The sequence below is a fragment of the Tasmannia lanceolata genome, unplaced genomic scaffold (genome assembly GCF_043159265.1).
Source record: "Tasmannia lanceolata isolate RefF3 unplaced genomic scaffold, GAP_Taslan_0.1 ptg000007l, whole genome shotgun sequence".
Lineage (NCBI taxonomy): Eukaryota > Viridiplantae > Streptophyta > Magnoliopsida > Canellales > Winteraceae > Tasmannia > Tasmannia lanceolata.
This window is the reverse complement of record NW_027518684.1, coordinates 10,733,670-10,760,258: the sequence shown is the minus strand read 5'-3', so window position 1 is coordinate 10,760,258 and position 26,589 is coordinate 10,733,670. Positions and strand designations below refer to the sequence as shown.

General features: G+C 39.0%; 3 protein-coding genes across 5 annotated transcripts; 2 read left to right on the top strand and 1 right to left on the bottom strand.

The window, feature by feature from the left end:
• Positions 1–368: 368 nt before the first annotated feature.
• On the bottom strand, positions 369–10,236 carry LOC143881855 (cell division protein FtsZ homolog 2-1, chloroplastic-like). The gene is made up of 8 exons (XM_077385172.1): positions 9,925–10,236; positions 8,707–9,470; positions 7,082–7,381; positions 6,561–6,651; positions 3,338–3,462; positions 3,049–3,141; positions 863–928; positions 369–776 (listed from the first exon to the last, which is right to left on the bottom strand). The coding sequence occupies exons 2-8, from the start codon at positions 9,358–9,360 to the stop codon at positions 639–641; spliced, it is 1,467 nt and encodes a 488-aa protein (XP_077241287.1). The 5' UTR covers positions 9,361–9,470; positions 9,925–10,236; the 3' UTR covers positions 369–638.
• A 1,399-nt stretch (positions 10,237–11,635) lies between these two features.
• Positions 11,636–18,152, top strand: LOC143881854 (iron-sulfur assembly protein IscA-like 1, mitochondrial). The gene is made up of 3 exons (XM_077385171.1): positions 11,636–11,870; positions 17,205–17,322; positions 17,490–18,152. The coding sequence occupies exons 1-3, from the start codon at positions 11,681–11,683 to the stop codon at positions 17,605–17,607; spliced, it is 426 nt and encodes a 141-aa protein (XP_077241286.1). The 5' UTR covers positions 11,636–11,680; the 3' UTR covers positions 17,608–18,152.
• A 2,818-nt stretch (positions 18,153–20,970) lies between these two features.
• On the top strand, positions 20,971–24,627 carry LOC143881853 (F-box/LRR-repeat protein At1g67190-like). 3 transcript variants are annotated; one of them, XM_077385170.1, is made up of 2 exons: positions 20,971–21,085; positions 21,917–23,185. In XM_077385170.1, the coding sequence occupies exon 2, from the start codon at positions 21,940–21,942 to the stop codon at positions 22,954–22,956; it is 1,017 nt and encodes a 338-aa protein (XP_077241285.1). In that variant the 5' UTR covers positions 20,971–21,085; positions 21,917–21,939; the 3' UTR covers positions 22,957–23,185. The 3 variants fall into 3 exon arrangements, 2 of the variants coding, with proteins under 2 accessions (XP_077241285.1, XP_077241284.1); XR_013252031.1 differs by adding an exon at positions 24,597–24,627 and having other exon boundaries at positions 20,976–23,016; XM_077385169.1 differs by having other exon boundaries at positions 20,976–23,185.
• The last annotated feature ends 1,962 nt before the right edge of the window (positions 24,628–26,589 follow it).

Sequence of the window (26,589 nt, the reverse complement as noted above, 5' to 3'; positions counted from 1 at the left end):
AACACTAGTGAACCCCATAAATCACTAAATCTTGTATTTTTCTTTCTTTGTGTTTCTGTTTTTTCACTTCTCGTTTAGAGATCTCTCGATTTTCAACTTGATCAAATGGTTTCAAAAGGAATGAAATAGAATGTCATTACGTTCATTAGCCTTTCTAAGGCTTGTAGTCATGCTCGGCTTGTAGAAAGAGGACTAGATTATTTCAATTCCAAGGCTAAGACTAAAGGAATAGAGCCTATGCGAGAGCAATATTCTTGTGAGCAAGCAGGAGAACTCAAAAACCATAATCCTTGAAATTTTCAATGGCGAATGAGCATATATACTACTCAACATGCAAGAACATCCTTATATAGCAAGACATACACTGATGAAAGCCATAAAATGGTAGTATATATATTGAAAAAGGATGCACACATCTGTCTTCATTTAACTAAAAAGATCTACATCTCTCTCTTGAAAACAAGACACCTTATGAAAATAAGACCAAACATGATTGGGTGCAAAACCAATTGGGCCTCACAATCTGATACAAATTTTTTTTATTAGGATTTTGACATGAGAAAAATGATTTTTGACAGGACAAACATGACCCAGTCATACCAATTCTGAGCCTCAATATATTGCAAAAAATGAATATCTCAAATTCTAGGATAGCGTGAGCGTCCTTTCTTCTTTAGGAATTCGGGGATCTCCACAGAACCCCCATCAGTGTAAGAAGAAGATGGGCGACGGTTGATTCCAAGATTGACATCTCCATGTGCTAGTTGATGGGTTCCCTGCATTGACCGAGATTTAAAAAAAGTAGAATTATGGCAAAAGGAATGAGACTCCATTGTAAATGATATATCCGGAAAAAGGGTACCTGCATAGGCCTTCCATCTGTTACATCTTGGCGTTGGAATCCAGTAGCAATCAGAGTTATGCTCACCTGAATGCAAAGAATTGCAAGGTAACGTGTTTTCCTTATGCAAACCTAGGGTTCTTAGGTGAATTTACTGGGAGCTTTGGGGGATAAATGAGAGTTTAGTTCAATAAAAACAACATGCATTCCAAATCAGATAAACATGACAAGGCAATAAAAAAGCTAGAGTTTTCATGGAAATTTAGAGCTTTAGAAGTCATTTATCAAATGGAAATTAAATTTTCCATACTACAAGTTCTAAACAAGGAGAATACCTAATTAATAAAAAACAGTAGATCTTAATTCAAATCTCCCTTAGAAAACAAATCTTATGTAATAGGTAATCAAGTGACAAGGGTTAGGGAATAATTATGTAAGGGTTGTGATGGTAATGAAAAAGGTTTCAAGGGGAACGGTTTATAGGATGGACTGCGAAAAATAGAGATGATTGGATCCGTACCTGGAGGCCACTAGATGAACTAAGGGAGCTTAGGTAAGAGTTGAAAGGGTAATGGAAAGGGTTTCAAGGGAAAAGGTTTATAGGATGGGCAACAAAAAATAGAGATGATCTACCTGGGGTGGCGTGACAAGCTTCGTGCCTTGGTCGTCGTGCTGGCAATATCTGAGGGGGTGGGGGGGGGGGGCTGGTCTCAGCAAAAGGAGGAGGGGAGAAGAAAAGGGGGAGGAAATAGAAAGAGGATGGAGAAAAGGGTGGCGGCTCTTCACCAAGCCATGAGAGAGAGAGAGAGAGAGAGAGAGAGAGAGAGAGAGATGAGGCTGTTGTTCACCCTAGCCATGAGGGGAAGGGACGAAGAAAGATGGAACAAGAACAAAGGAAATAGGGAGAGAGGATAACCCAAACGCGGGGGGTGGCAGGGTATTCTTTTTTATCTACAAAATTAGGGTTGTGAGGGTGTTTGAGAGGTTACATCAGATGAGGGGTGTAGCTGAGTGGTGGACCATTTAGGCTGACCAATGGGATAAGAGATATAGGACAGCCAATGGGAACATAAAAAGATTAGGGGTTTATTTGGTGGGCCATTATAGTATCCCTATGATGCTATAAGGAATTTTGGCCGATGATCAGACATTAGTCCATAAAGCAGGAGCAGTATAGGATTTGAGTGCAGGAACAGGGAACTGATAATTCTGAAGACAATAATAATAGTAAAAATAACAACAACAAGAAGAAAAGGTAAGGAAAGTACCCGAGTGTTTAGGACAATAATTTAGAGAATTTAGTCAGGTGATTATATACAATAAATATAAAAAATAACCAAATTCAATAGAGAATTTAATTAGGGGATTATATACAATAAATATCAAAAATAACCAAATTCAGCTATTAAGTTTTGTAGAAACTTAGAATATTTAATTTCAGAAATGACATAGTACAAAATTGATAGAGTTAAAACTTAGGCATCCTTGATGAAAAGCACTGCAACGCAACAGAAGGTTCAAGTGGGAGCAGGAGTGAGATTTCAAAGCGATAACGGCACCAGGGGTAGACAATTTCTTAACCATGGACATACTAGATTCTACATTCTTCCCTTCACATACGTGAGAACAACCACAGTGCCAAAAAGAAGTTAGTGACTAGTAAACAAACATACAAGGGGTAAAGGTTGCCATTATTTGATGAGAGAGCCTCCCAAGTTTCACAAATGTCCTTAACTGGGATCTCAAAAATTTCTGCACTCCTCAATTCAGAAGGCCGCTGGAATTGCATTTGAACAAAGTGGGCAGAGAAACTTCAAAAAAATAATTCCATAGGCAATCCAACCAAACTCCACATGCTTCAGAAGATTAGGGGAGAATCTCAAAAATCAATAATGATTGCCAAAGCTACAACTAATAGGGACAAAGTCAACACTCCCAGAAATATAATTACAATTCACATGAACCAAACCAAATAAATCCCATTTGCATCTGTATTAATACAAAGAGAAACATAAAGAAATGTCTGCATACACACACATGGATGTTAGCCTGATGAGAAGATTGGAATCCATATACATTTAAAGAAAAATTTAGGTTCCTTCTGATAAATGAACAGAGAATGATCTGTCATCTGTGAATGGACTAAAATAAGCAATCATTAGTTCAAAATTGAATGGCAAGACAATTCTTAATTCTCCACAACTTACTTGATTACTGAGTGACGGATCTATCACAGCTCCAAATATTAAGTTTGCACTTGGATCAACTAGGTCATATATAACTTCTGCCGCAGCATTTACCTGCAATCCATTTTAGGACATGTTGACTAATAACATAGAGAACTTAAAATAGGAAACAAAGACAATCACTGCCATTGATACGTATCAGTGGAATTCCTGGATGAAAGTATGTGTGAATGTGGTAAAGTGATATAAAATATATAAAAAAAACAAAAAGCGTAAGGATATAAAATACAAAATGGTATAGTGATCCTACCTCATACAAAGTTAAATCGCTACCTCCAGTGATATTCCATACAATCCCAGTAGCCCGCTCAATGCCAATATCCAGTAAAGGTGACTGGATGGCATTCAATGCAGCATCTCTTGCCCTCGTCTTGCCTACAGTTGAACAATTATCACAAAAAATCATTCACAGTATGTCACGAGTAAACCTTCACCAGAAATAAGCAGCTAGTCTTTGGAACATCATTCAACCGAGAGGTAAGATTTTGGCATCTCAGCCATACAGTACCTGATACTTAACACATTTTCTCCATGAAAATGGCTCACGAACCATGTATCAAACAGGGGTATGCAAGCTACCTTTTTGCTTCTTTTTTTTTTTTTTTGGATAATATAACATAAGACCAAGAAAAACAGAGATGGATTTGCAACCAAGGATCCAGATGCCTGAACCGGTATGGTATTGGCCGATAAAATTGGCCAAATTTATTTATTTTTCTCCTCGCATGGCCCCAAAAACAAAGTAATACATGTGGTTTCTACCACAGATTGCTATGAACTCTCATTTTGTTTATCGTATATCTATGTTATGATCATTTAATGGAATTTACATATTTCTAGTGTGTTGGCGAGCTTAGTAAGATGCCAGTTTCTGTTGGTCTGTGTATTTGTCTATCTAGTACTAGAACTAGAAGTCTAAAACAGGTACTTCTATTTTTTATGATTTTGGCTTATTCTGTATAACAAAATATCTTTGTTTTTTTTTTTTTTTTTGAATGGTAAGAGTGAATTTCATTAAAAGCAAACAGAGACCGAGGAGGTCCGTAAAATTACAAAGAGAAAGATAGCATATGATCTCGAAAAATAGCAGAAAACGGGTACAGACAGCTACGGAGGAAGAAAGTTGAAAAGCTCCCGTTGCCATATGTACACCCTCTCTAGCAAGTTTATCAACGTTGCCATATGTACACCCTCTCTAGCAAGTTTATCAACCTCTCCATTTGCTGACCGCCTTATGTGATTGAAGGTGATCGAGGAAGAACCTACTCTATCTTGGATCTCATCAAATAATGCAACAAATCTTCATGGTGCGATGAGTGAACCTCTAAGCCACCTAATTACATTAATAGGGTCCTCTTCTATCACTACCCTATTCAGTCTCCATTTGCTAGCCGCTTTATGTGATTGAAGGTGATCCGGGAAGAACCTATTCTATCTTGGATCTCATCAAATAATGCAGCAAATCTCCACGGTGCGATGAGTGAACCTCTAACCACCTAATTACATTAATAGAGTCTCATTATATCACTACCCTATTCATGTCTTCATTTTGAAGCAATTTGATACCTTGGTGAATTGCTCGAACTTCTGCCTCATTAGAGTCTGCCATCCCTATTGGACCACTAAATGCCCACAAATCACAACCTTCATTTCGTAGAAGCCCACCAGTGCCTACAGGTCCCAGATTCCCCATACTTGAGCGATCGAAATTTATTTTAAGAGTCCCTTGGGGAGGAGGGGACCAAGCTTGGATCACTTTAGGAATATTGCTAGAAGCATATCTCTCTCCAACCATGCCACTAGTCATATGCCGATAAAAGCCTAAAAGGTTCTAACCTTTTCACCCAGGAAATGGTTGAAGCAATTCACCTTATTGAATAGGAATTGGGCTCCTTTTGAGAATCCCTTAAAGATTCTAGCATTGCACTCTTTCCATAAAACCCAAAGGGTGGCTAGAAATGAAACATAACAAAGAATCTTACCTTTCCGCTCCCTTGGTGCCATGGCCCAACTTTCAAATAACTCCGTAAAGGTTGCTGGGAACACCCATGTGATCCCAAATCTACACAATAATCTGCTCCATACCTCTAATGTCAACTTGTTGTGACTAGCAGATGGTCCACTGATTCCCCTGCTCCTATACATAGAGCGCAGTGATCAATAATCATCATTTCCCTATGTCTAAGGAAGTCAATAGTCTGGATCCTTTCAAGGATCGCCGTCCAACCAAACAAGCATACCCTCGGCGGTGCTTGAATGCCCCACACTTTCGCAACTTTGGAGGTACCAAGGCAAGGTAGGAGTTGGTGATAGAATGATTTTACAGAGAATTCCCCACCTGAGTTCCAGACCCAAATTCTCTTGTCTTCCACTTCTAACTTTATATAACACCTTTCCAATAACAAAATATCTTTGTTATTACCATTGTAATGTAATATATGATGTTTCAACTTCAAGTATGAGTATACTAGCAAGGATGTCAGGATTTCAATTCTTTGCTGGTTTATTTTTCTATCTACCCAAGAACTAAAAAAATCCAGAAAATAAGTGAATAGCTAATGTAATGGACAATATACTCATTTAGTATGCTAAAAGGTACAAAAAAATATATAAAACAAACTTAAAAAGTATTTGTTATTGAAAAAATAACAATGAAAAAGTGAGAAGAAACAAAAATGAGATCAAAACAGCATAGAAGAGAAAGATTAAATTCAGATCCTAACAGCATTCATAGCCTATTTCCTTTTGCCCATACCTTACTCCTCACATTAGTAGACTAAAATTTGAAACTAATGTTTGAAAGATATTCCCTTTACTAGATCGTGCTACATCAGATTTGGTATCAGAGCTAGATCGTCTTGCATCACAAACTAGGATTGAACCTCTGACTTAAATGGTTGAAGAACGAGGCCTTGGCCAATTGAGCTTGAAGCTCAACCCCAATATATACAAAAATAAATAAAAAATTAAAGAAAAATGTTACAGGAATTTCCATCATCTGTCTCATTCCCTAGACAAGACAAAGGCCCTCTTTTCTCAAGTGAGCTTAATGGATTTAACCACATTGTATTCCACTAAACTCTTTATAGCAAAAAAAAGGCTATACAATCCACGGACAATAAGGGGCCGTTTGGATATGCGGATTTTAGAATCTTGGATTTCCTCAAAATTCTGGATGGGAGACAAGAAAAGAAGGAGATTGTCCGTTCCACGTCTCTTTAGAATCTTGGATTTTAAATAAGAAATCCCGGTTTTAGAAATTACAATCCCCCCCCCTGAGATTTCCAAAACCTGGAAACATGGGATGATCTCCCACTCTCTTGCTGACGGAAAGAAGGGTAAGAAATCATAAAACGACGGCTGGTCTCCTTCTCTCGTCTCCCATCTACAATTTCGAGGAAATCCAAGATTCTAAATCCGCATATCCAAACGGCCCCTAAATTTCAAAACCTTACAACGCTTCCTATCATTACCTGTTGCAGTTCCTATTCCCATTAGAGAAGAACCAGCATTCGCCATAATAGCTCGCACATCAGCGAAATCAACATTAACCAGACCTGGAACCTGCAATCAACTTAATCCACTCATTAGACACCCAATGGTACCTGTCAACTCACAAATGCTTTACAAGGATTAGCAGCAGCAGCAGCAGCTATCAGGCATATACTCAAAAAGGAAAAGCAGCAACTATCAGGCATATACATGTAGCCAGCTTATCTAAATTTCAAGTGCATTCAATCAAGAGAATTTATTCAAACTATTCATTAGATACGAATTTATTAGACAAATACTTTCGCTTAATCACAAGCAGTTCAGATTCTAAATGTCAGGTTACAATTGCCATAATAAATAAAGAGTAATGCTAAGGAGTTTGACAAGGAGATTTTAATAGAATAAAACAGAATACTTCTATGTATCCTATTTTGAAAAGATAAAATGGTTAAGAATAAAAATCAAGTACTTCAGTTATACCAATTGTGTCAGATACTCATACCGTAATTATATCAGAGATACCACGAACACCTTGTCGAAGTATATCATCGGCCAAGTTAAATGCTTCCGTCACCGGAGTAGATTGGGAAACAGCAGTCAACAGCTTATCATTTGGAATGACAATCAGAGTGTCAACATTGTTTCTTAAAGCTGCAATTCCTTCCTGTGCCTGAACTGTTCGCTTTCGTCCCTCGAAAGAAAAAGGGGTTGTAACAATACCTACAGTCAAAATACCCATTGCCTTTGAAACTCCAGCTATTATGGGAGCACCACCAGTTCCGGTTCCCCCACCCATTCCAGCCTGCAGAGACAATTAATGCATAAACTTCACTGTATGCGCAGCCAATTTTCGGAAATATTTCGGACTATCGATGACAACTCCCTTTACAAAGAGGTATGAATAGTGCAGGATTTTCAGAAAGACAATCCAAAGCTCCTCATAGTATATGGCCTTTTATGATAGAAAAACGGGGAATATAGAGCCACTGGCTGGAAAAGAAATTATGACAGAGGAAAAAAGAAGGAAAACCCCACAATTTTGTGGTTTTTGGCTTGGATTTCTTTGGGAAGAGACAAGGGTGACACATCAGCACACATGCAATGATTAATAAGGAGACATCCCTGGTAGTCTCCAGGGATTTCAATGCTATATTGGCAACCAAACAAGGGGGTTTTCTGACGTGGCACCCAAATGGCAAGCAAAACCCCTAAGACATCCCTTCATTTGTGCAACCAAATAGACCCTTAGGCTATCCTTGAAAATAATCATTGCAAAAATTGTCTCCCACTTCCTGTTCTCCCTAATGTTGACTGTTCCTTCTCTTTTAAACAAAATGTGCCTTCTAATGAGACCAAAAAGCAACTACATGTCTATGCTAGAAGGGAGAAAGAAGATAATTCCACCAACATCTAATAATTTCATCATCAATCTAAACAGTCAGAACTAAAGTACAACTCCTTTTCCTTGTTATACTCCAGAATTATTTGACTTACCCGACAAAACAAAATGAATTGTAAAACTAAGATTGGGACCGAGTTCGGCTACCAAAATAGAAGCATTTGGTTGGGTGCAAATAGGTTTGCAATGCCAAGCACAAACATGATGGCTCAATAGAACTGTATGAGGTTCAATTGGTAGGAAAAGAGTTCACTTAGCTATACAAGATCGACAATAGAGAAACATTCTCTCTTGTTGCAAAACTAAATTTCATACAAGTTCTTCAGCCTAACGTCTTAATTATTAAAATTTTAGCGAAAGAGTTAGCATAAACAAATTTGCCTATTGTAAGACAAAAGGGCCTAATCGTCTAAGCAAGCAGGCCAAGGAAAATTCCACAAAATTATACAGCAGGATTCAACAAACGCTGAAAAATAACCATAGTTGCAAGATATGGACACTGATTCATTCAAAAATATTCGGATTCAAGTTTGTTTAAGGTTTATAAAAAAACATACGACATGTAATTTTTCCTCGACCTCAACAAACAATTGAAAGTAGCAAATGCAAGTAACTATAGAACCAATAAAAAATCCAACTAGAGTGTGACCAAAGTTGGAAATCCATACTATATAATCATTTGTTTTACAGATGACAAATTGTAATGAGCAAGCATATGATAAGCTTACTGTCACAAAAACCATGTCAGCACCATAAACGGCCTCCTCTATTGACTCTTTGCTTTCCTTGGCAGCATTCATACCAATATCCGGATTCCCACCAGCACCAAGACCTCTAGTTAACTCTTGGCCAATTTGCAGACGGTTGTTAGCATACAGGGGTGACATCCTCAATGCCTGAACATCCGTGTTAACAATCCAAAACTCCACACCGTTCATGGAACTCTCGATCATTCTATTAACAGCATTGGAACCACCGCCTCCAACACCAATAACTTTAATCTTGGCCTCACTGTAATTAGTTGGAACAGATGAATCTCTTGAGCTCTCAGTGGAGCTCGCACCCGAGTTCTCGTTTCTCAGACTGATAACCATGTCATTGCCTTCTCCCCGGAGCATTGAGACTTCAGGATGTAGATTCAAGAAAGGGTCTTTACTGTGATTTGGGCTGATGCTGTGAGAATTCGCTGAACATCTAAAACTGTGAGAGCTTGAATTGATCTTTTGGCTGACACCCAAAATCCCATTTCGCTCTTCGATCATTTTCAGAGAGATTGCTCTAGTCGTTCGCTTCTCGGTCAAAACTCGCCCTCCATGAATGGCTAACACTCCAACTGAATTTCGACTGTCAGAGGACATATAACAGGGTACATGTGTGGCCATGGTAAGACCAAAATCTCAGTAACCAATATCAATAATATGGGTTTTCAATTGCCACAGAAACCCTAGTTCCCAAATGTCTGTAATCACATCATAAACCTTTCTTTCAATACCTATTCATTGAAACCACACAATGTCACCAACAAAATCACAACAGAGTCAATGGAAAAATACAAGAATACAACTTTCAATAAACATTTCTTTCAACACCTATTAATTGAAACCAAGCAATCATAGCACCTAGTAAAATCAAAACAAATCCATCAAAGATAAATCCAGAAAATAACACATTTTAAGTTCAAACCCAACAAAAAAAATAATTCCAAAAGATTCGGAAGGCAAAACTCCATGAAAACCACATTCAATGTAACAAAGACGGATACAATTCAAGCATAAAGCTCACCTAAACGAACCCCATTTCATGAATTTAAAAGTAAGAAAAAACCCTAGAACCAAAATAAGCCTAAATCATCACTACAAGCCAAAACAGTAACATAATGCACAAAAAGAAAAGAAAAGAGCATCTGGGTCCCTCATAAAATGAAGAAAATAAGAAAAAAAAGGTACCTGAAAAAGAGTTCCAGAATTGTAGGAAACATTAGCAGGGATGATTTGGATAGAAACAGTGGTGAAAAGGCACAGCTCAATGGTGGTGTGGAACACTTGATTTTATTTGGTCCTCTTACAAAATGAAACAGAAAGTAACACTTAATCTGACACAGAGAGTTCCGAGGTGGGCTCCAAGGGAACACATAAAAACAGCAAACTTTTGAGGATCCCCGATAAGGAGAGTGTTTTGGTGATTGGTTCCTCCCTTCGACCCATGTTCTCAGCCAAACCACTACACTAACATCTCTGTGTTTTTTAGTGCTCGGGTGAAAATGAAATGTTAATCCAATCTTTATTTTGACTTTTCGAGGATTTTTCGCCATTTCGAGTTTGCTTTTGTGGTGTGTGCGCGTGAAGTCCAATATTTTTCCAGTAGTACAGTGCTGCCTCCAAACCGTAAATTGTTGGTCCACAGAGTAAATAGGCTGCGCCCATAAATAATCCCCATAGGATGATCCTATGGGAACAACTTATTTTTGTTGTCCCCCAATAAATGAACAATTTGGATCATCCTTTCAACTGGACTTCATTGTTTTGGAAAAATGCAAGACTTCTTCTGCACACTGTTATTTAACCGCTCTATTTGGATGCCGGGTTTTTTTTTTTTCCTGGGATTTATGTGGGTAAAGGTAGGAGACAAAAGAGGGGACAAGCATTAATTAGAGAAAGATATTATGATGAGTGGAGAGAGAAGGTAGAGAGAGAAAGAGAGAACACCCTTTTCAAGATAAGATTTTGCTGATGTCAGCAAGAAAAAGTTGATGTGACCACTAAACCTTTACCCACATAAATCCTGGGAATAAAAAAAAACCCAGCAACCAAACAGAGCAGTATTTTTCAGCTTGAAGACCAGTATTTTTCAGTGGGCCCACTTGTTATGATGATTCCAAAACTTTATTAGTTGGGCCACACTGTACATAAGATAATGTACCCATAGATCATCTCCATAGGATGATCCTAACCCTCCGATCAATAAAAGCCTCTATAGTGCATTCTCTCTGGAAATTGGAGGGTTAGGATCAGCTTATGGAGATGATCTATGGGGACAGCCTAGTTACATTGTGGCCAAACTAATAAGCAGGTTTGGATCATCGTAAGGAGTAGGGGCATTACGGCCCCACTCCTTATGATGATATATTAAGGAAAATGATAAATGCGTCCCTTTTCATTTTGTTGGGACACTGTACGTCCCATGGGAAGGATGGAAGGGATTTGATTGCCACCGCACACTGGACCTAGGTGTCCCAAGTAATGAAGAGGGGCGCATTTATCATTTCTCTATATTAAATGAGAATAAGGTGAATTGTCAAAGGTGCACAACCTAAAACTACAAGGAGCCCATTTGTTTGGATGATGAAAGCCAGTCATTTTTTTAGTCCCACCGTCCAGGGGATGATCCTAAGTCCAACACTCGGATACATTTTCTTCTAAAATGAGCGGATCAAATAGTTCAGAAAATGGGGTATAAAAACCGACACAAAGGGCTAGGATCATCTTATAGCGACGATTTTTTTATGGTACGATCTATCTATGGCCGGGGCCAACAAATAGATTGTTAGACTTCGGACCATCCAAATATGTGGGTGGTACACGCGCGTATTCACCTCTCAACGAGAATGCCCTTATTTATTTTATCAAGTTTCATAATGACGCAACTGTTCTTTTCTCGGTCTCACTTGGAAACGGGGGCTGTTTTGTAGAGAGAGAGAGAGAGATGGCTTCTTCATTCCTTTCAAAAGCGGCGGAAAGGGTGGGCCCTGCTATGAGGCGGCAAGCTCTGAGCCTAACGGACGCCGCCGCTGCTAGAATACGCCACCTCCTGCAAATGCGCGAGCGTCAGTTCCTGAAGCTCGGTGTCAAGGCTCGCGGTTGCAATGGCTTATCCTACACCCTCAATTATGCCGGTTCCCCCCCCCCCCCCCCCCCCTCTCTCTCTCTCTCTCTCTCTCTCTCTCTCTCTCTCTCTCTCATGCCTGTGTTTCAATTTTTTCTTCTTAGGGTTTTGTATCATCATTTCACAAATAGCGGAAAAAGAATCGCACCATCTTTTGAACTTCTTAATTAAGACGCAGTCGAATTTTCTATTCATTCCACGAATTACGTATTCTTGTGAATGCGATTTTTTCCTCTTTAATTTTTATCATTTTAACTTGGTATCGATTTGGAAATTCTGAATGAATTACAGCTTCTTGTGTGCGAGTTTTCCCCTCAATTTGATTTCTATTTTTAGTATGTTTTTTTAAAATTATCAACGTTTTCTGTTTATTTATGTGAGATAGATTATCTCTAGTTCATATGTCGACAATCCTAATTGTCCAGTTCTTGTGTTTATGCTTGTTGAATACTTGAATGTGATCCCTTGGCCTTTTTGTTGTCAACTTTCTATTTGAAGGCCACTGATTAGTCGGTAATGTTTATGTATCATGGCTAATCCGGGATGAGACAACCATATGGACGGTCTCATATGGACGGTCTGAATTCCTTCATCTCACAAACCAGCAATGTCTAAATTATACTTTTTGGTTGTTTATGCGTTGGAATTAAAATTTTATAAAGGTGATGACTCTAGGCTGAAGTTTTCCGTCGCAGAGAATGATAATTGTTGGGAAGGTTGCCATGCTTACCACGGTTCCTGTGGGAAACCCAAAATAGAAAGATTTTCTAAGCTTTTTCAGAAGACCTAAGTATAAAGCCTCTTCCTTTACACGATCAGTTGGTGTGTCGGCAAGAGTGGAGGTTTGCGCTTGAGGTGCGTGAGAGAGAGAGAGAGAGAGAGAGAGAGAGAGAGAGAGAGAGAGAGAGAGAGAGAGAGAGAGAGAGAGAGAGAGAGAGGAGAGAGAGAGAGAGAGAGAGAGAGAGAGAAGGGTGTTTTTCTTCTCAGTGTTTTCTCTTGGGGTTTACTCTCGGGTACAGTCTTGGTTGAGAGGAAGGAAAGGGTTGCAGGTTTGTGGATTTAGGTTAATCCATTGTAATCCTTGTACATTGTTTTTCTCACAGTGGAAGATCGTGTTCTCACCCATGGATGTAGGCATCTTGGCCGAATCATGTAAAATCTCGTGTTCATCTTGTGGCTTGTTCCCTTGTTTTACTTTTCGGTTTACTTGCTCACGATCGGATGAGGTTGGGGCGATTGTTGAGGCCATGTGGAGTGGTCGCGGGTGTTGTGATTGGATCGCGGCTAGAGCGATCTTTGAGGGTAGAAAGATTGTCCGAGAAATACTCGTTCGAGTGGAGCTTTGCATCGAGGGCGATCTGAGATAGAGGTAAAATCAAGTTCTACCCGATTCAACACCAACAGGTTTGACGGAAATGACAGTTTCACCCTATGTCAAATGAGGGTGAAGGGCATCCTTGATCAACAGGGACTAACTAAGGTGTTAAAAGGAAATGATAGCAAGCTGGAGGAGATGACAGATGCCGAGTGGGACGACATTGGGTTGAAGGCGGTCAGCACGATTCAGTTATGTCTGGCAGATAGTGTTATATTTAACGTTATGGAAGAAGAAGCGCATAAGTTATTGGAGAAGTTTGAAAAGCTTTACATGTCAAAAAGCTTGGCCAACCGATTGTATCTAAAATGACACTCAAAGGGTCTCTTTCGCAGTAGGTGCAGAGACAAGTTTCGAGGTTGCAAACGATGGTGAGAAGGTGATAGTACATGCATTGGGGAGAATGGAATCGAGATCACTCTCTAGGGTTTGCTAGGTGAGTCAACGGATTGACAGTTACACATGTGCATTGGCGGTATTGATTGAATTGGGAGGAGAACTAGGATGATTCAATGGTGTGTTGCTAGTACTTCGAAAGGCCATTGGTGGTTTGCGGCGACAACGGACCGATGGCGACATCAATGGAAAATCTTAGTGTGTCTGGAAACAAGTCAAGGTGGAGATTGTTAAGAAGGTTTTCTTGTTTCCCACGGTTCTACTGGGAAACCTAAAATAGAAAGAAGTTCTAAGTTTTTTTAGAAAACCTAAGTATGAAGTCTCTTTACACGATCAGTTGGTGTGGCAGCAAGAACAGAGGCTTGAGAGAGAGAGAGAGAGAGAGAGAGAGAGAGAGAGAGAGAGAGAGAGAGAGAGAGAGAGAGAGAGAGAGAGAGAGAGAGAGAGAGAGAGAGAGAGTTTTTCCCAGGTTTTCTTCTTGGAATTGTTGACTCGCTCGAGTCGATTCCCTTTTACTTGGTGGAGTTCTCGTTCCAGAATGAGTTTTTCCATACCAAGTCAATCAAAACTTCTTTGACTCACCCTAGTTAATGAAAAAATGACCATATCAATCATTGACTAACTCGAGTCAACACTCTTTTACCATGGCCGAGTTCTCGATCAGGTTCTGAGTTCAAAACACTGGATTTTGGTGTGATGATATGGGGGCTATTTTTGCTTGGAACACTTCCAGCTCTAAAACATATTGTTCACATAGGAAGTATGAGGTGTGCAATGAAACTCTCTGGTTTATGTAGGTCCTAGCTATAGGGATTTTAACCGGGTATCACCCTTAAAAGCTAGCTGTGAAGGGGAGGGTGCCCATTCCCTTATAACCCATCCACATCCATTCTAACTTTCCAATATGGGATCCTTGCTTTTGTGTGGAACCCCCAACAATCTCCCCCTCCACGTGGAAGCAACATGGACAATCTCGCCCCTCCATGCGGCAACAACGTGGGAACCACGGGATACTACACCGGGGTTTCTGAGATCTGACATTTCCGCCCTCGGAGGCAAACTGCGGCTACCACGCCCTGAGCTCTGATACCATTTGTGGGGATTTTAACCCGGTAGAACTCACCCTTAAAAACTAGCCGTTAAGGGGAGGGTGCCCATTCACTTATAACCCATCCGCATCCATTCTAACTTTCCGATGTGGGATTCTTGCTTTTGCGTGGAACCCCCGACACTAGTGATATATATGTACATGGAGATTATTTCACTGCAAATGGATAATGCATGATAAGTAGTTACCAAAACTAACCTTTCTAGAGAAATGGGATTTCTCGTTTAAGGTTCATATTCACTTTACCAAGGTATTGGTTAATGCACTGTTATGTGGCTAAAAGTTATGTGATGCCAGGTCATACTCAAATCGCTTAAAAAGTTGAAACCGGTCTGATCCGCATGGTTCATGCTTCACTAGATTTCTTGTTTAAGGCCCATATTCACTTTGCCTAGCTATAGGTGAATGCACGGTTATGTTACTATCTAAAAGTACTGTATGCACACTATGTGATATTGGGTCCACGCTTAAATGACTTAAAAAAGTTGAGATCAATTGGAGAAGAAATCGTCTCATCGGATTACTCCCAACTGGATACCTCCTCCCGATGGATGGCTCAAGCTTAACTTCGATGGAAGCTCCTTCGGCAACCTGGGCCGGGCGGGCATCGGTGGAGTTGTTTGGAATTCTGACGGACATGTTATCATGTCGTTCTCTGGATTGGCAGGAGAATGCGATGCTAATGAGACAGAGGCAAACGCCCTTCTATTTGGATTAAAATGGTATGTGCGAAATAATATGGAAGCGCTGATAATCGAAGGAGACTTGACAAATACCATTGCATGGGCTTCTCGGACCAGTTGGCCAAGGAGGGTGTTGACATCCCTGTGCCACGCATCATTGTGTCAAATGGGGATGGGGCTATGTAAATCTTGGGTCCTGATACTGTAATTGGGGAAATTGTAGGCCTGTCGGCTCAGTTTACTATGCTAGGGACACCTTGTCCCCTTGTTTTAATTACTTTCTCATTGGGAATATTATTTCATTATCTTTCAAAAAAAAATAAAAAATCTGATCCTCATGGTTTGTGGTTTACTAAATTCTAAACGAAAGTGAAAAAGCATAAAATGTCTAATTAGTTGTTTGTTGAGGATATAGGGGACCTATAAGGCATTGATCTGCGGATCCAACTAAATTATCTCAGTGACATCAATATTCATAAAAAGTTGGCAGGCTTAACAAATGGAAATGACCCGTTGGTGCTCTGTGGTTTACGTTTCCATTAGCGTACTAGTGTTCAAGTACTTAGGACCTAGTTGGTGAAGTCTTTTGCGGCAATATAATATGCACAAGACCAGCCTAGTGGTTAAGTACTTTAGGCCAATGATACTTGACTGTCTTGACATCCCCGTGAATAATCTATTGCTAATCTCCTACAAGATGTAGTAAAATTCTTTTGAATATCCACCACAAGTTAGTATCCGACATATTCAACATGTCTTCACGTCTGCCTGAAACCCGATGCCCACTTGTGACATTAGAAGCATGTGTTTATTTATTGAAGCACATGTCAAATGCACAAATGAATAGCTTTTTATTTGTTGGAATTCAGGAACTTATTTTAACCAGCTCTCTTGAAATTTGATCCTATTGTTCCATTTCCAGAACTTCTCATTTTTGGTAATAAGCTGGAACTGAACACGCAACTTGAATGTTGCAACACAAAACACCATCTGATTGGGGGATGGGCTCAACCCCTGTTCTAAAGTTTTTATGTGACTCTGAGTTTTAACATGCACACATCTTTTGTGACTGATTTTCTGGGAGTATTTGACTCTTCCTCCCACTGTTAAGTGACATATCAGATAATATATATTTTTTGAAAAATACGTATCAGATAATGTTGACTTATAGAATTACTTATGTAGATTACCAATAGATGACAGTTTATACATGCATATGAATGTTCTTCGCTTACTCCCTTCCACTGGTAATCTACATGTGTATCTTTTAAGTCTTAACTAGACCAAGCATACCTACATGCTTTATTCTTAGATGACTAGCCGTTGGAAGAATGGTGCTTTTGTGCGCATGAAAACATCATGCTCGTTGAACATATGCACATGAAAATGCACTAGGAACATCCATGCAATTCTTATCTAGAGATGCATTGCATCCTTTCTAGTTTTCAGCGTCTATAATGAAAACTCGACGGTCGCTTTCTTCATAAGTGTACCCTTGGTAGGTGTTTCCTGAGGAACCATTTGGTGATATTGGTAATTTTCATGGGGTATACCAACCATGCTGTGGTTACAAATCTGAATGTGTAGCAAGCATTACGGTTGTGGAGAGTCAAGACATCTCAATAATTTGAATATGTAATGGGTAACCTCAATGACTAATCATTATTAACTATCTACATTTTGAATCAATGCATTTTTTTTTGAATTGCTAATAAATAGACATACAATAGATGACCGGTCATAGAACTCATTCTTATGCATCACTGTTTGAACATTCTGCAGATGAGAAAGGCAAATTTGATGAGTTGGTTGAGGACAAGGGTGTCAAGGTATTGATTGATCCAAAAGCACTCATGCATGTTATAGGAACCAAGATGGATTTTGTCGACGATACACTCAAGTAGGTTGTTTCTGTTGTGGGTTTCTTGGCTTATTATATAGTATCAGATCTCTTCTGTCGGTCTCCCAACAGGGTTTCTTTAGTTTCACCGATCATGGGTTTTCTGTTATTTTCTCCCTTTTCGATTCTAGTCACCCTTACGTTTTTATATGATTGTTGTTATGCAGGTCTGAGTTCATATTTATCAATCCCAACTCTAACGGCCAGTGTGGTTGCGGAGAGTCCTTTATGACAACAAGCAGTGCTGGAGCTGGAACTGGTGGGGCCAGGTCAAGTGGTAGTTAAAACTTGTAGAAAAACGATGGACCTGTAACCCTGATCCTAAAAAGCCTTCTAGCCTACCCAAATACTGATGAGTTCCTTCTGAAGTCCCAATTCTGAAGATTAACAAGTTCCAAGATGGTTGATTTGCAGGTGAGTCTATAATTGCCAACACTTAGACTATAATGGAAATACTACTACAGATTGCATATTTGTCTTAGAGACCGATGTTTTTGCGACACTTCAAAATGGGTGCTATTAAAGCCTAGTAAACCCTAAATCCTAAACCCTAAACCGTAAACTACTCTCATCCGACACATCTACACCGCATCCATGCCTAACATATGACTACATCCACCATGTTAGCAGCTGTTCATGTGGACCAAACTAGTCATTAAAAATGTGTTGCTTATTTGAAATAATTTGGGTCTTTCCTCATCATTTGGTTCCTTCAGATCATTGGAGAAGATGTAGAAAAAAAAATCATATGAAAAAATGTTGAGAATTTTCCCTGTATGATTGCTATATTTTTTCTATACCATTGTTAGCTGTGTTAATGTTTTTTTTAACTATATGCTTGCATTATACTTGTGCTTGTACTAGGCCGCCCTTCTTAACTGGTCTCTTTTTTTTTCTTAACTGGTCTTCATGCGTACAAATGAAGAAAAAGTAAAATGCTGATTATAGAGTAAAACGCTGATTATGTTCTGATTCAATGTTGCATCATGACTGGCAGATGTTCACAGATGAGAATTGAAGATTCCCCAAATCCATGGAGAAGGGAAATCTTGTCTTTTCTTCTTTAGGCCATGGTTGGCAGCCATGAAATTTTTTTCCATGGAATATTAGTTTATCCAGTGGTGGGTGAGGGATAAAATTGTGAGGGCATGCGTGAGGAGAGGGTGAGAAGTGGCTGAAACAAGGGAAAAGAAAAACTATACTCAAAATAGAGTTTTATTTTTCCTTTTTTTTCCAGCCATTTAGCACCATCTCCTCACTCCTACCCTTTCAAATTCTCTCCCTATTCTACTCTCCCCACCACTTGGCAAACTAATTTTCCCTGAAAAATTTCATGGTTGCCAAACATGGCCTTAGCTTCTTTGTTTGGGTTGCTACATTTCCTTTTCTGCTGTGTCTGTGATGCTCTCCTTGGTAGATTAGTCTATATTCCTTATCCTCTAGGGGGAAAACAAACCAAGGCATGGTTTTTAAATAGGAAGATGTTCTGTTAAACATCAATACAACAGAACGACTTTACGCATTCGCTCCCCTTTTGGCTTGATTTGACGTCAAAAAGCATTAATAAGGGGGGCGAATGCGTACGCAGGGGGGGTGACAATATCATCGCCCTATTTCAATGTTTGATCTTCTAGAGAGCATTTGGTTGCTGCTTTCTGACAAATGAGGGGCAAGCTCTTTAAACATTAAAAGTAAAAACAAAACGACTTTTTGTTATATACCTATAAAAAACGGAACGCTCGATGTGCAGACATTATTCATTTCAAAAACATGTTTTTTTTGTAAGGGAATTGCTAGCGTCCATCGCGAAAGGGTTTTCGCGGCTGGTCTGTCGCATATCAGACCGGCCACCTCGTTAATGAAGACAACAGCTTTTTGTCTCCATTCACGAGGTGGCTGGTCTGACGTGCAACAGACCAGCCGCGAAAAGCCTTTCGCAATGGAGCTTAGCAAATCCCTTTTTGTAATAATTGTTATAGAGTGGAAATAGAGCTCGAACTTAACAATATAAAGTATTTAATATCTATAAAGAAATTTACATCTATATGTTATTAATAGCTATTGGAAAATCTGCATGCATAAGCTATTTAATAGCTACAAAAAAATCTACATTACATTGGGATTTGCTAGACAATTTTGCAGAAAGCCATATCTCGCAGCCATCTCAGATGAATTAAATGAGCAAGGCAAAATCTGCTGCTAGGTGGCTGTTCTCTCTTGAAAAAGTGAGCCGAGAAATGGCTACTCAAGTTTTCTAAATAAATATAGGAGGAATGTTAAACTAAAGGGCACCCTTGCAAAAGCCAGGGTATTTGTGATAGCAGTAAAAAAAATAAAAGTAAAGGAATAATAAATGTAATTTGGTGATGTGGATCCAATGGGGGCGCCCTTGCGGCTGGTTTTTACAACGGTGCCGGATCAAATAATGAGAAATTAAAGCTGGAATTATGTAAAATGTATAATTTCTAGAGAATCATTCTGCAGCAATTCACTTTCATGATCAAGAAATTAAAATTGGAATTTAGATAAATTATATAATTTACAGAAAAATTACGTAGAAAGTCACTTTCATGATCAACGGTAAAAGGCAATCAACGGTTTAGCTTTTAGTTTTTAATTGGTGGGTGAGAGATAATAGCCTTTTTGACAAATGACAACTAGTTAAATAATGTTAAACAGAGTGGGTTTAACCATTATCAAAACAACCTCCTTAATTAGTGAAACTAACAAAAGTTATGCAGGGACGCGCACAAAGAGAGATTTTATGATTTTATTAGATGGTGAGAGGGTCGAATTTCACCCCAAGACTTAAGAAATTGAATTTAATTAACCCTTAAGAGTGAGGTTTTACTTATAATATATAGTACAGTTAAGGGTTGAATATTAATCTTGTTCCAATTGGGCGAAGGATATTAGCTTTGCTCATAAAATATTAGGATTTCTTCATAAACTACTATGATCCATCACCCAAGTATGAAAATATGCACTGTGTTAGGTACCTAACCAATGTGCCAAAAGTCACAAGACTGATGGAACACGTTAGATTAACCCCCTTAAACCTGTCCTCTACCAGCGTGGTCCACCTGGTCACATACTTAGGTAGGGTCCCACATATGATCGTAACATACCGGTTGATGAGATTCCAACATTTTACCAGATGAGTATGAGAAACTGGGAAACCATAAAGGTAGGGCCACTGAGGGATGGCTAGGATTGCACGATTGTTCAATTTTTGGACTCTAGCCTAATCGTGGGGTGCTAATATACTAATATCATATCTCGATAAATTATATGGTGGATGGCCGTGCATGCACGTGAAGTCAAGACATGCAGTGGGGCTCACATTATTTGGGTGATCCAGACCATTCATTTCTTAGGCTCTGATGTGGATATAGGGCGTGCCCAGAAAATCTTCTCCGGAGGATGATCCTAACTGTCCGATCATCCAAACAATGTGAGCCCATAGTATTTTTTTTTGGACTGCACGTGCATGCACGGCCGTCTACCGTATCAAAGGTCGAAAGCCTAACAGCGCAAGTTAGCAAGGGCTGACTCTCTCATACAGCCTGGTTCCTACGTGGCATCGCACGTGCGAATGGCGAACCATATGTCTTGACCTTTTCTTATTTTTCCGAATAAAAACAGAATCCCAATCTTACCCCCTCAAATCCTCAGACTCAACCCAAAAAAAAGTCTCTCCCTTAGTTTCATCGCTTCTCCGTTCTCATCGCTGTGAAGGGTTTTGGATCTCTCAGTCTCAGAGGTACTGCTCCGATCGATCTTCTAACTCTTCATTTATCAATCAAGGGTTCAAAACCATTTATTTTCTCTTTTATAGTTTCTATATAGTTGGGGTTTGAATTCGGTGGTTCGATTGATTGTTTTTGATTTCCAGATAAAATATCCAATCTTTTTGCTTTGGATTTTCTTGGAAAATTTCACCTGGGTCTGTGTTGATTTATCTGTTCTTTATGGAGGAATTGATTTCCTGATGATTGGATTGAAATTTCATTCGGGTTTGATGGGTTGAGTCCTTTTCTGTCTTAAATTGGGTTTATAGATTTGTTTATGAGTGGCTTCAACGTCGTTGGAATCTTTTGGATTTTGGTGCATTTCTAAAACCCAGGTTCTAGATTTTATGTTTATTGGGCATTAAAGATGGTGTATGGAGGTTTTCCTGAGGGAAGGATTTTACTTGATTCTTAATTATGGGTACCAATTTTAATGGAATCTGATGAAATTTTGGACCGTTACAATACACTCTGAGAAATGAGAAGGCCAATTTAGCAATTCCAAAGTACTATCATCTGGAATCTGATAAGATCTATAACAATAGAACCTTATTGATTTTCATCTTGATATTATCTTCTGGGTATGGAGTATCTACCTGTGGAAGTCATTGGAAACATATTATCACGGCTAGGAGCTGCTCGAGATGTGGTGATTGCATCTGCGACATGCCGTAAATGGCGAGAAGCATGCCGGAATCACCTTCATACCCTTTCCTTCAATTCCAATGACTGGCCTGTTTATCGTGAACTTACCACTAGTCGATTAGAGATTCTTATAACTCAGACTATATTTCAAACCACAGGCCTACAATGTTTGTCGATTTTTATGGATGACGTTGACGAGTTCTCGGCAGCTCCTGTTATTGCTTGGCTTATGTATACTAGAGAAACCTTGCGCCATCTGTTGTATAATGTTCGCACTACTCCTAATGTTAATATTTTGGAGAAATGTGGTAGGCAGAAGCTGGAATTGTTAGTATTGGCTCACAATTCTATCACTGGGGTTGAACCAAGTTACCAAAAATTCCCTTGTCTGAAATCCCTTTCTTTGAGCTATGTTAGTATTTCAGCCTTGGATCTTAGCCTGTTGCTCAGTGCCTGCCCAAAGATTGAGTCGTTATCACTTGTGAATCCGGAGATTGCAATGTCAGATGCGCAGGCAACTATGGAACTCACCAGTCCTACTTTGAAGAGCATTTATGTCGAATTGATCAGCTTGGACAAGTTTATACTGGAAGCAGATAGTCTGGAAAGTTTGCACTTAAAAGATTCAACCCTCGAGCTTTTTGAGCTTATTGGAAAGGGGTCTTTGAAGCATCTCAAAATTGATGATGTCAGTGTCATTCACCTAGATATTGGCGAAAGTACTGAGCATTTGGAGGTTGTAGATGTCAGCAACTTTACGATTATGTGGCCAAAGTTCTACCAGATGATATCGAAATCATCTAAACTGAGAAGGCTTCGTCTTTGGGGTGTTGTATTTGATGATGAAGATGAGATCGTGGATTTAGAAACCATCGCCATTTGCTTCCCTCAACTAAGTCGTCTTTCATTGAGTTATGATTTAAGAGACGGATTACTTCACTATGGCTTGCAAGGGATGTCTGATTTGGAAAATGTAGTGGTATTGGAACTGGGATGGACAGTAATTAGCGAGCTCTTCACACCATGGGTTGCAGGAATGCTTGAAAGATGCCCCAATCTTAAGAAGTTAGTTATCCACGGCATCGTTTCTGAGGCAAAATCTCACGAAGAATGTCGTGTGTTAGCCAATTTTACTTCATCCATGGTACGGCTGATGAGAAGATATATGCATGTTGATGTGCAATTTGAGTATGAATAAGATTCCAGGAATCCCTTGGTGGGCATTCAAGTTTTGATACAGCAAGAGTTGTATACTCAGGTAAGCCATACCACATGTAGAATTTGGGCATCCTTTTCTGCTCCATATCCCAAGTATTTTCCTTCTTTATCAGATTTTATGGTAGCTAAAGCAATTGTAAATCCGGATATTATTTTTGTGTTGAAGGAACATTTTCTACATTCAATTTTTGTTTTTCTTTGCTTCCTAATTATGTGTCTGGCTTTTTTTTTCTAATTTATTTTTTTCTAGAATTCTATGCTGCATCCAAATGGATGTTGTTCCTTGTGATCCATGTGCCATCTCACATGGACAGCTACTGAGGCTGTATAACTGAGTGGATGGGATAGGAGAATCTGGTGTGGCTATCAATTTAATTTGTTGACATTGCAGGCTGCTGATGTTTGATGCAACATTAAAATTATGCTTTTCTTTCTGCTATTGGATTTTGTGTAGAATCAGTGCTCCCCCATTTAGCTGCCTCTTTGAATTTGAGTTCCTGGTTTTTGTGAAGGTAGAGAGACCCAAAAAAATTCATTTGCCAACCCTGTATATATTACCTTGGAAATTCAATTCCGTTTTAATAATGTAAGAATGAGTGAATTTTTATAAGAGCTTCTGATTTGGCTGTATCAAGATCCATAAGAAATAAAAAATGAGTTTAGCCAATTGAAGTAATAACTGATAAGGTAAATGTTTATAGTTGCATTTGGTGATGAGAGTATGAGGATCGAATAACTTCTATAATTTGATTTGTAGTTCTGTTAGAAATCAATTGCAAGTTTGTATAGGACTTTACTCTTAAGTGTCTCTCTTCCAAAACCGGTTATTTAGGTTTTCCAAATTAGTTAGAGGTATTCAACTTTTGAGTTATTTTTCTTCGTTTAAGTGGGTAAATTTTGCCTAGAACGTGGATGGTCAATTGACAAAGTGAATATTTAGACTTAATTCAATATTCTTCCCTTCTTTTACCCTACTCCTACAAAAAGTGTTCTCCTTTTCTTCTATCTTTCCAGGTGAGTTATTCAATTAGCTCTTGTTTCAGTTTCTTCTTCTATTTTTCTTTTTCTTTTTCTATTGTATTCTCTTTCCATCTCATATAAGCAAACCCTAGAGCTTTTCCTCGTTTCTCATCTTATCGTGTCTTTGTTTTGTCCATTATTCGTTTCTTCTTTGCCATCCCTCTTTATTCTTTCTGACCCATTTCAAATCTAATTTGATTCAGCTGTGATATATTTTCGTCTTAGATCTTTCTACTTATTACAGCTGGTCTAATCCTTCTCTCTTTATTCTGGCCTGTTTTATTTCTGATTTGATTCATTTACATCATAAATCTTTCTTATAACTTCTTTCCGTAACCGCTCCTAATATTTTCTCTTTATTTCTCGTCATATTGTTTCCTCAGCATTTTTTAATTTGTTTGTTATATTTGTTGTATCTTCTCTATCTTTATTTTTCTCTCTCTATTTTAATTAGTCGGGCTGCTATCAATCCTAGCTTTTTCTTACTCAATTTCTCTTGTTTGTTTCTTTTCTACCTATCATCATTTATTCTGCCCATCCTGGTCTTCTTTCCCAGTTGGTTACTATCAAACTTGATGCTACCAATTTTTATTATTGCAGATCCAAGTTGCAGTACTCTTTGCAGCCAACATTGTATGTGTATGGTGATCAAAGATAATCAATGGTTGGATCTCCTACTATGAATATGACAGAGACAAAAAATGAATCAGCTTTTGTCAAATGAATGGGATAGTGGGATAGATTAACAATAGTTTATCGGTACATTAGGAAAACAATTCTAAAACGATTTGATAATTTTCAATGTCTTTGGCATTCCAACTCTCTTCTTTATTTTCCAACTCACTGATTTCACAACCTCTATTCGGATACAAAAAATGTACGATGAGAGGATCAGATCAAATAGGCATAGACAGTAGTAGTTGGCAGTCGAAATACTATGGTTATTTCAGACAAGTTTTCTGTTGTTGTTTGCAATTTGCTTCTATTATCATCTTTTGCATCCCTATTCACTGCTTTCTCAATTGCAGTGGATGCCATGTTGTGTATGCAATTTTCTTCACTTCTTGGTTTATATGTGCTTATTTTTCTTCTCTTTCCTTTATTTGTCCTCCTTTTCATCCTCTCCAGTCCTACTAGGGGTGCAACTCGGGTCAAGCGGGTTGGGTTTTCCAAAACCCTACCCTACCTGAGAATTATCTTGGGTTGGGTCAAGTCTAATTTTTCTAGGAAAACCCGTGATTCGTAAACTCGACCCTATCCTAGATAGTTTCTCGGGTTGGGTCGGGTCGGGCTGGGTGGGGTTTTCATTTATTAGCCCAGGATATTGACTAATTTTAAAGATTGTAGGGGGGGAAAAAAAATCTTCACACAAAAAATCTCTAAATTCATTTCGTCTTGTGAATAAATTTAAGGACACTATATTTTCACATAACAAAACACGTGCGCGCCTTGCCTCGCCAGGTCGGGCCGTGTTTGCGTCCGGGTTTAACTTAAGAGCATCGTTTTATTGCTAAAAACCTTTGTATTTATTCCCATTAAAATCAAATCTGTTTTTTATTCTCTCACATTTTTGTTATTGACACCTCATTAATGGTGTGACATTTTCATCTCCAACTGTCACAAATATGACTGTTGGAAGAGAAACGTTTAGGCCACTAATGGTGATTAATTAGTCTCTCCAACAGTCATATTTTATAGTCGCTTGGAGAGGGGGAAAGACTTAGGAGGGGACTGAGGAGGAATGGCGAGGGCATGAGAAAGACCTAAAAACAGTGAAAAAAACATACCACTCAACTGAGTTTTTATATGATGCACGATCGGACATGCTCTTGAAAAAGGCGCCACCCTTGATATTTGATCCAACAACAGCCCCCTTTTTCATCTTTTTAAGGGGCTGCTGTTGGATCAAATATCAAGGGCTGTACTCTTTTACCAGAGCATGCCCGATCGGGCATGATACAATTTCTCCCACTTCAAATTGTGTTTTTTCCCGGGCCTTTTTGGGCACTTTTGGCTGCCATGATGATTTCTTTTATGATAAACTATTGTTTAGGGCGTGTGAAGTGCCTAAAAATCTGGCAACTAGTAACTAGGTGATGAGAAGTGGCTAAAAATTAGGAAACAAAACACTATACTCAGAATAGGATACTTTTTCCTTATTTTTAGCCACTTACCCTCATCTAAATCATTCCCTCTCAAATAGGATACCTTTTCCCTCTCCCACCCACGCACCCTGCCCCTCTCACCACTAATTTATCATAAAAAAAATAAAATAATAATAATAATAAATTAACATGGCCTTCTTGTTTCCCTCACTAATTGTCTAATACCATCTCGAATGTGTCCCTCCCGTACCCATCTCTCCCAACCGGCCTTGATAACAGTCCATGGAATGTTTTTTCGTGGCTGCCAAACATTACCTCTGGGCCATGTTTCGCAATCATGAATTCTAGAATTCATGTAATATTATTCCCTCAAGTGATAATAGAGGCGTACTTACGTAAATCTGTTTCTTGCCCGTCTATCTCGGCGAGAATGAGAAGCGTTAACGAAGACGCCCTAGCATTTCTTGGAAAAAAATCTCATGGCTGTC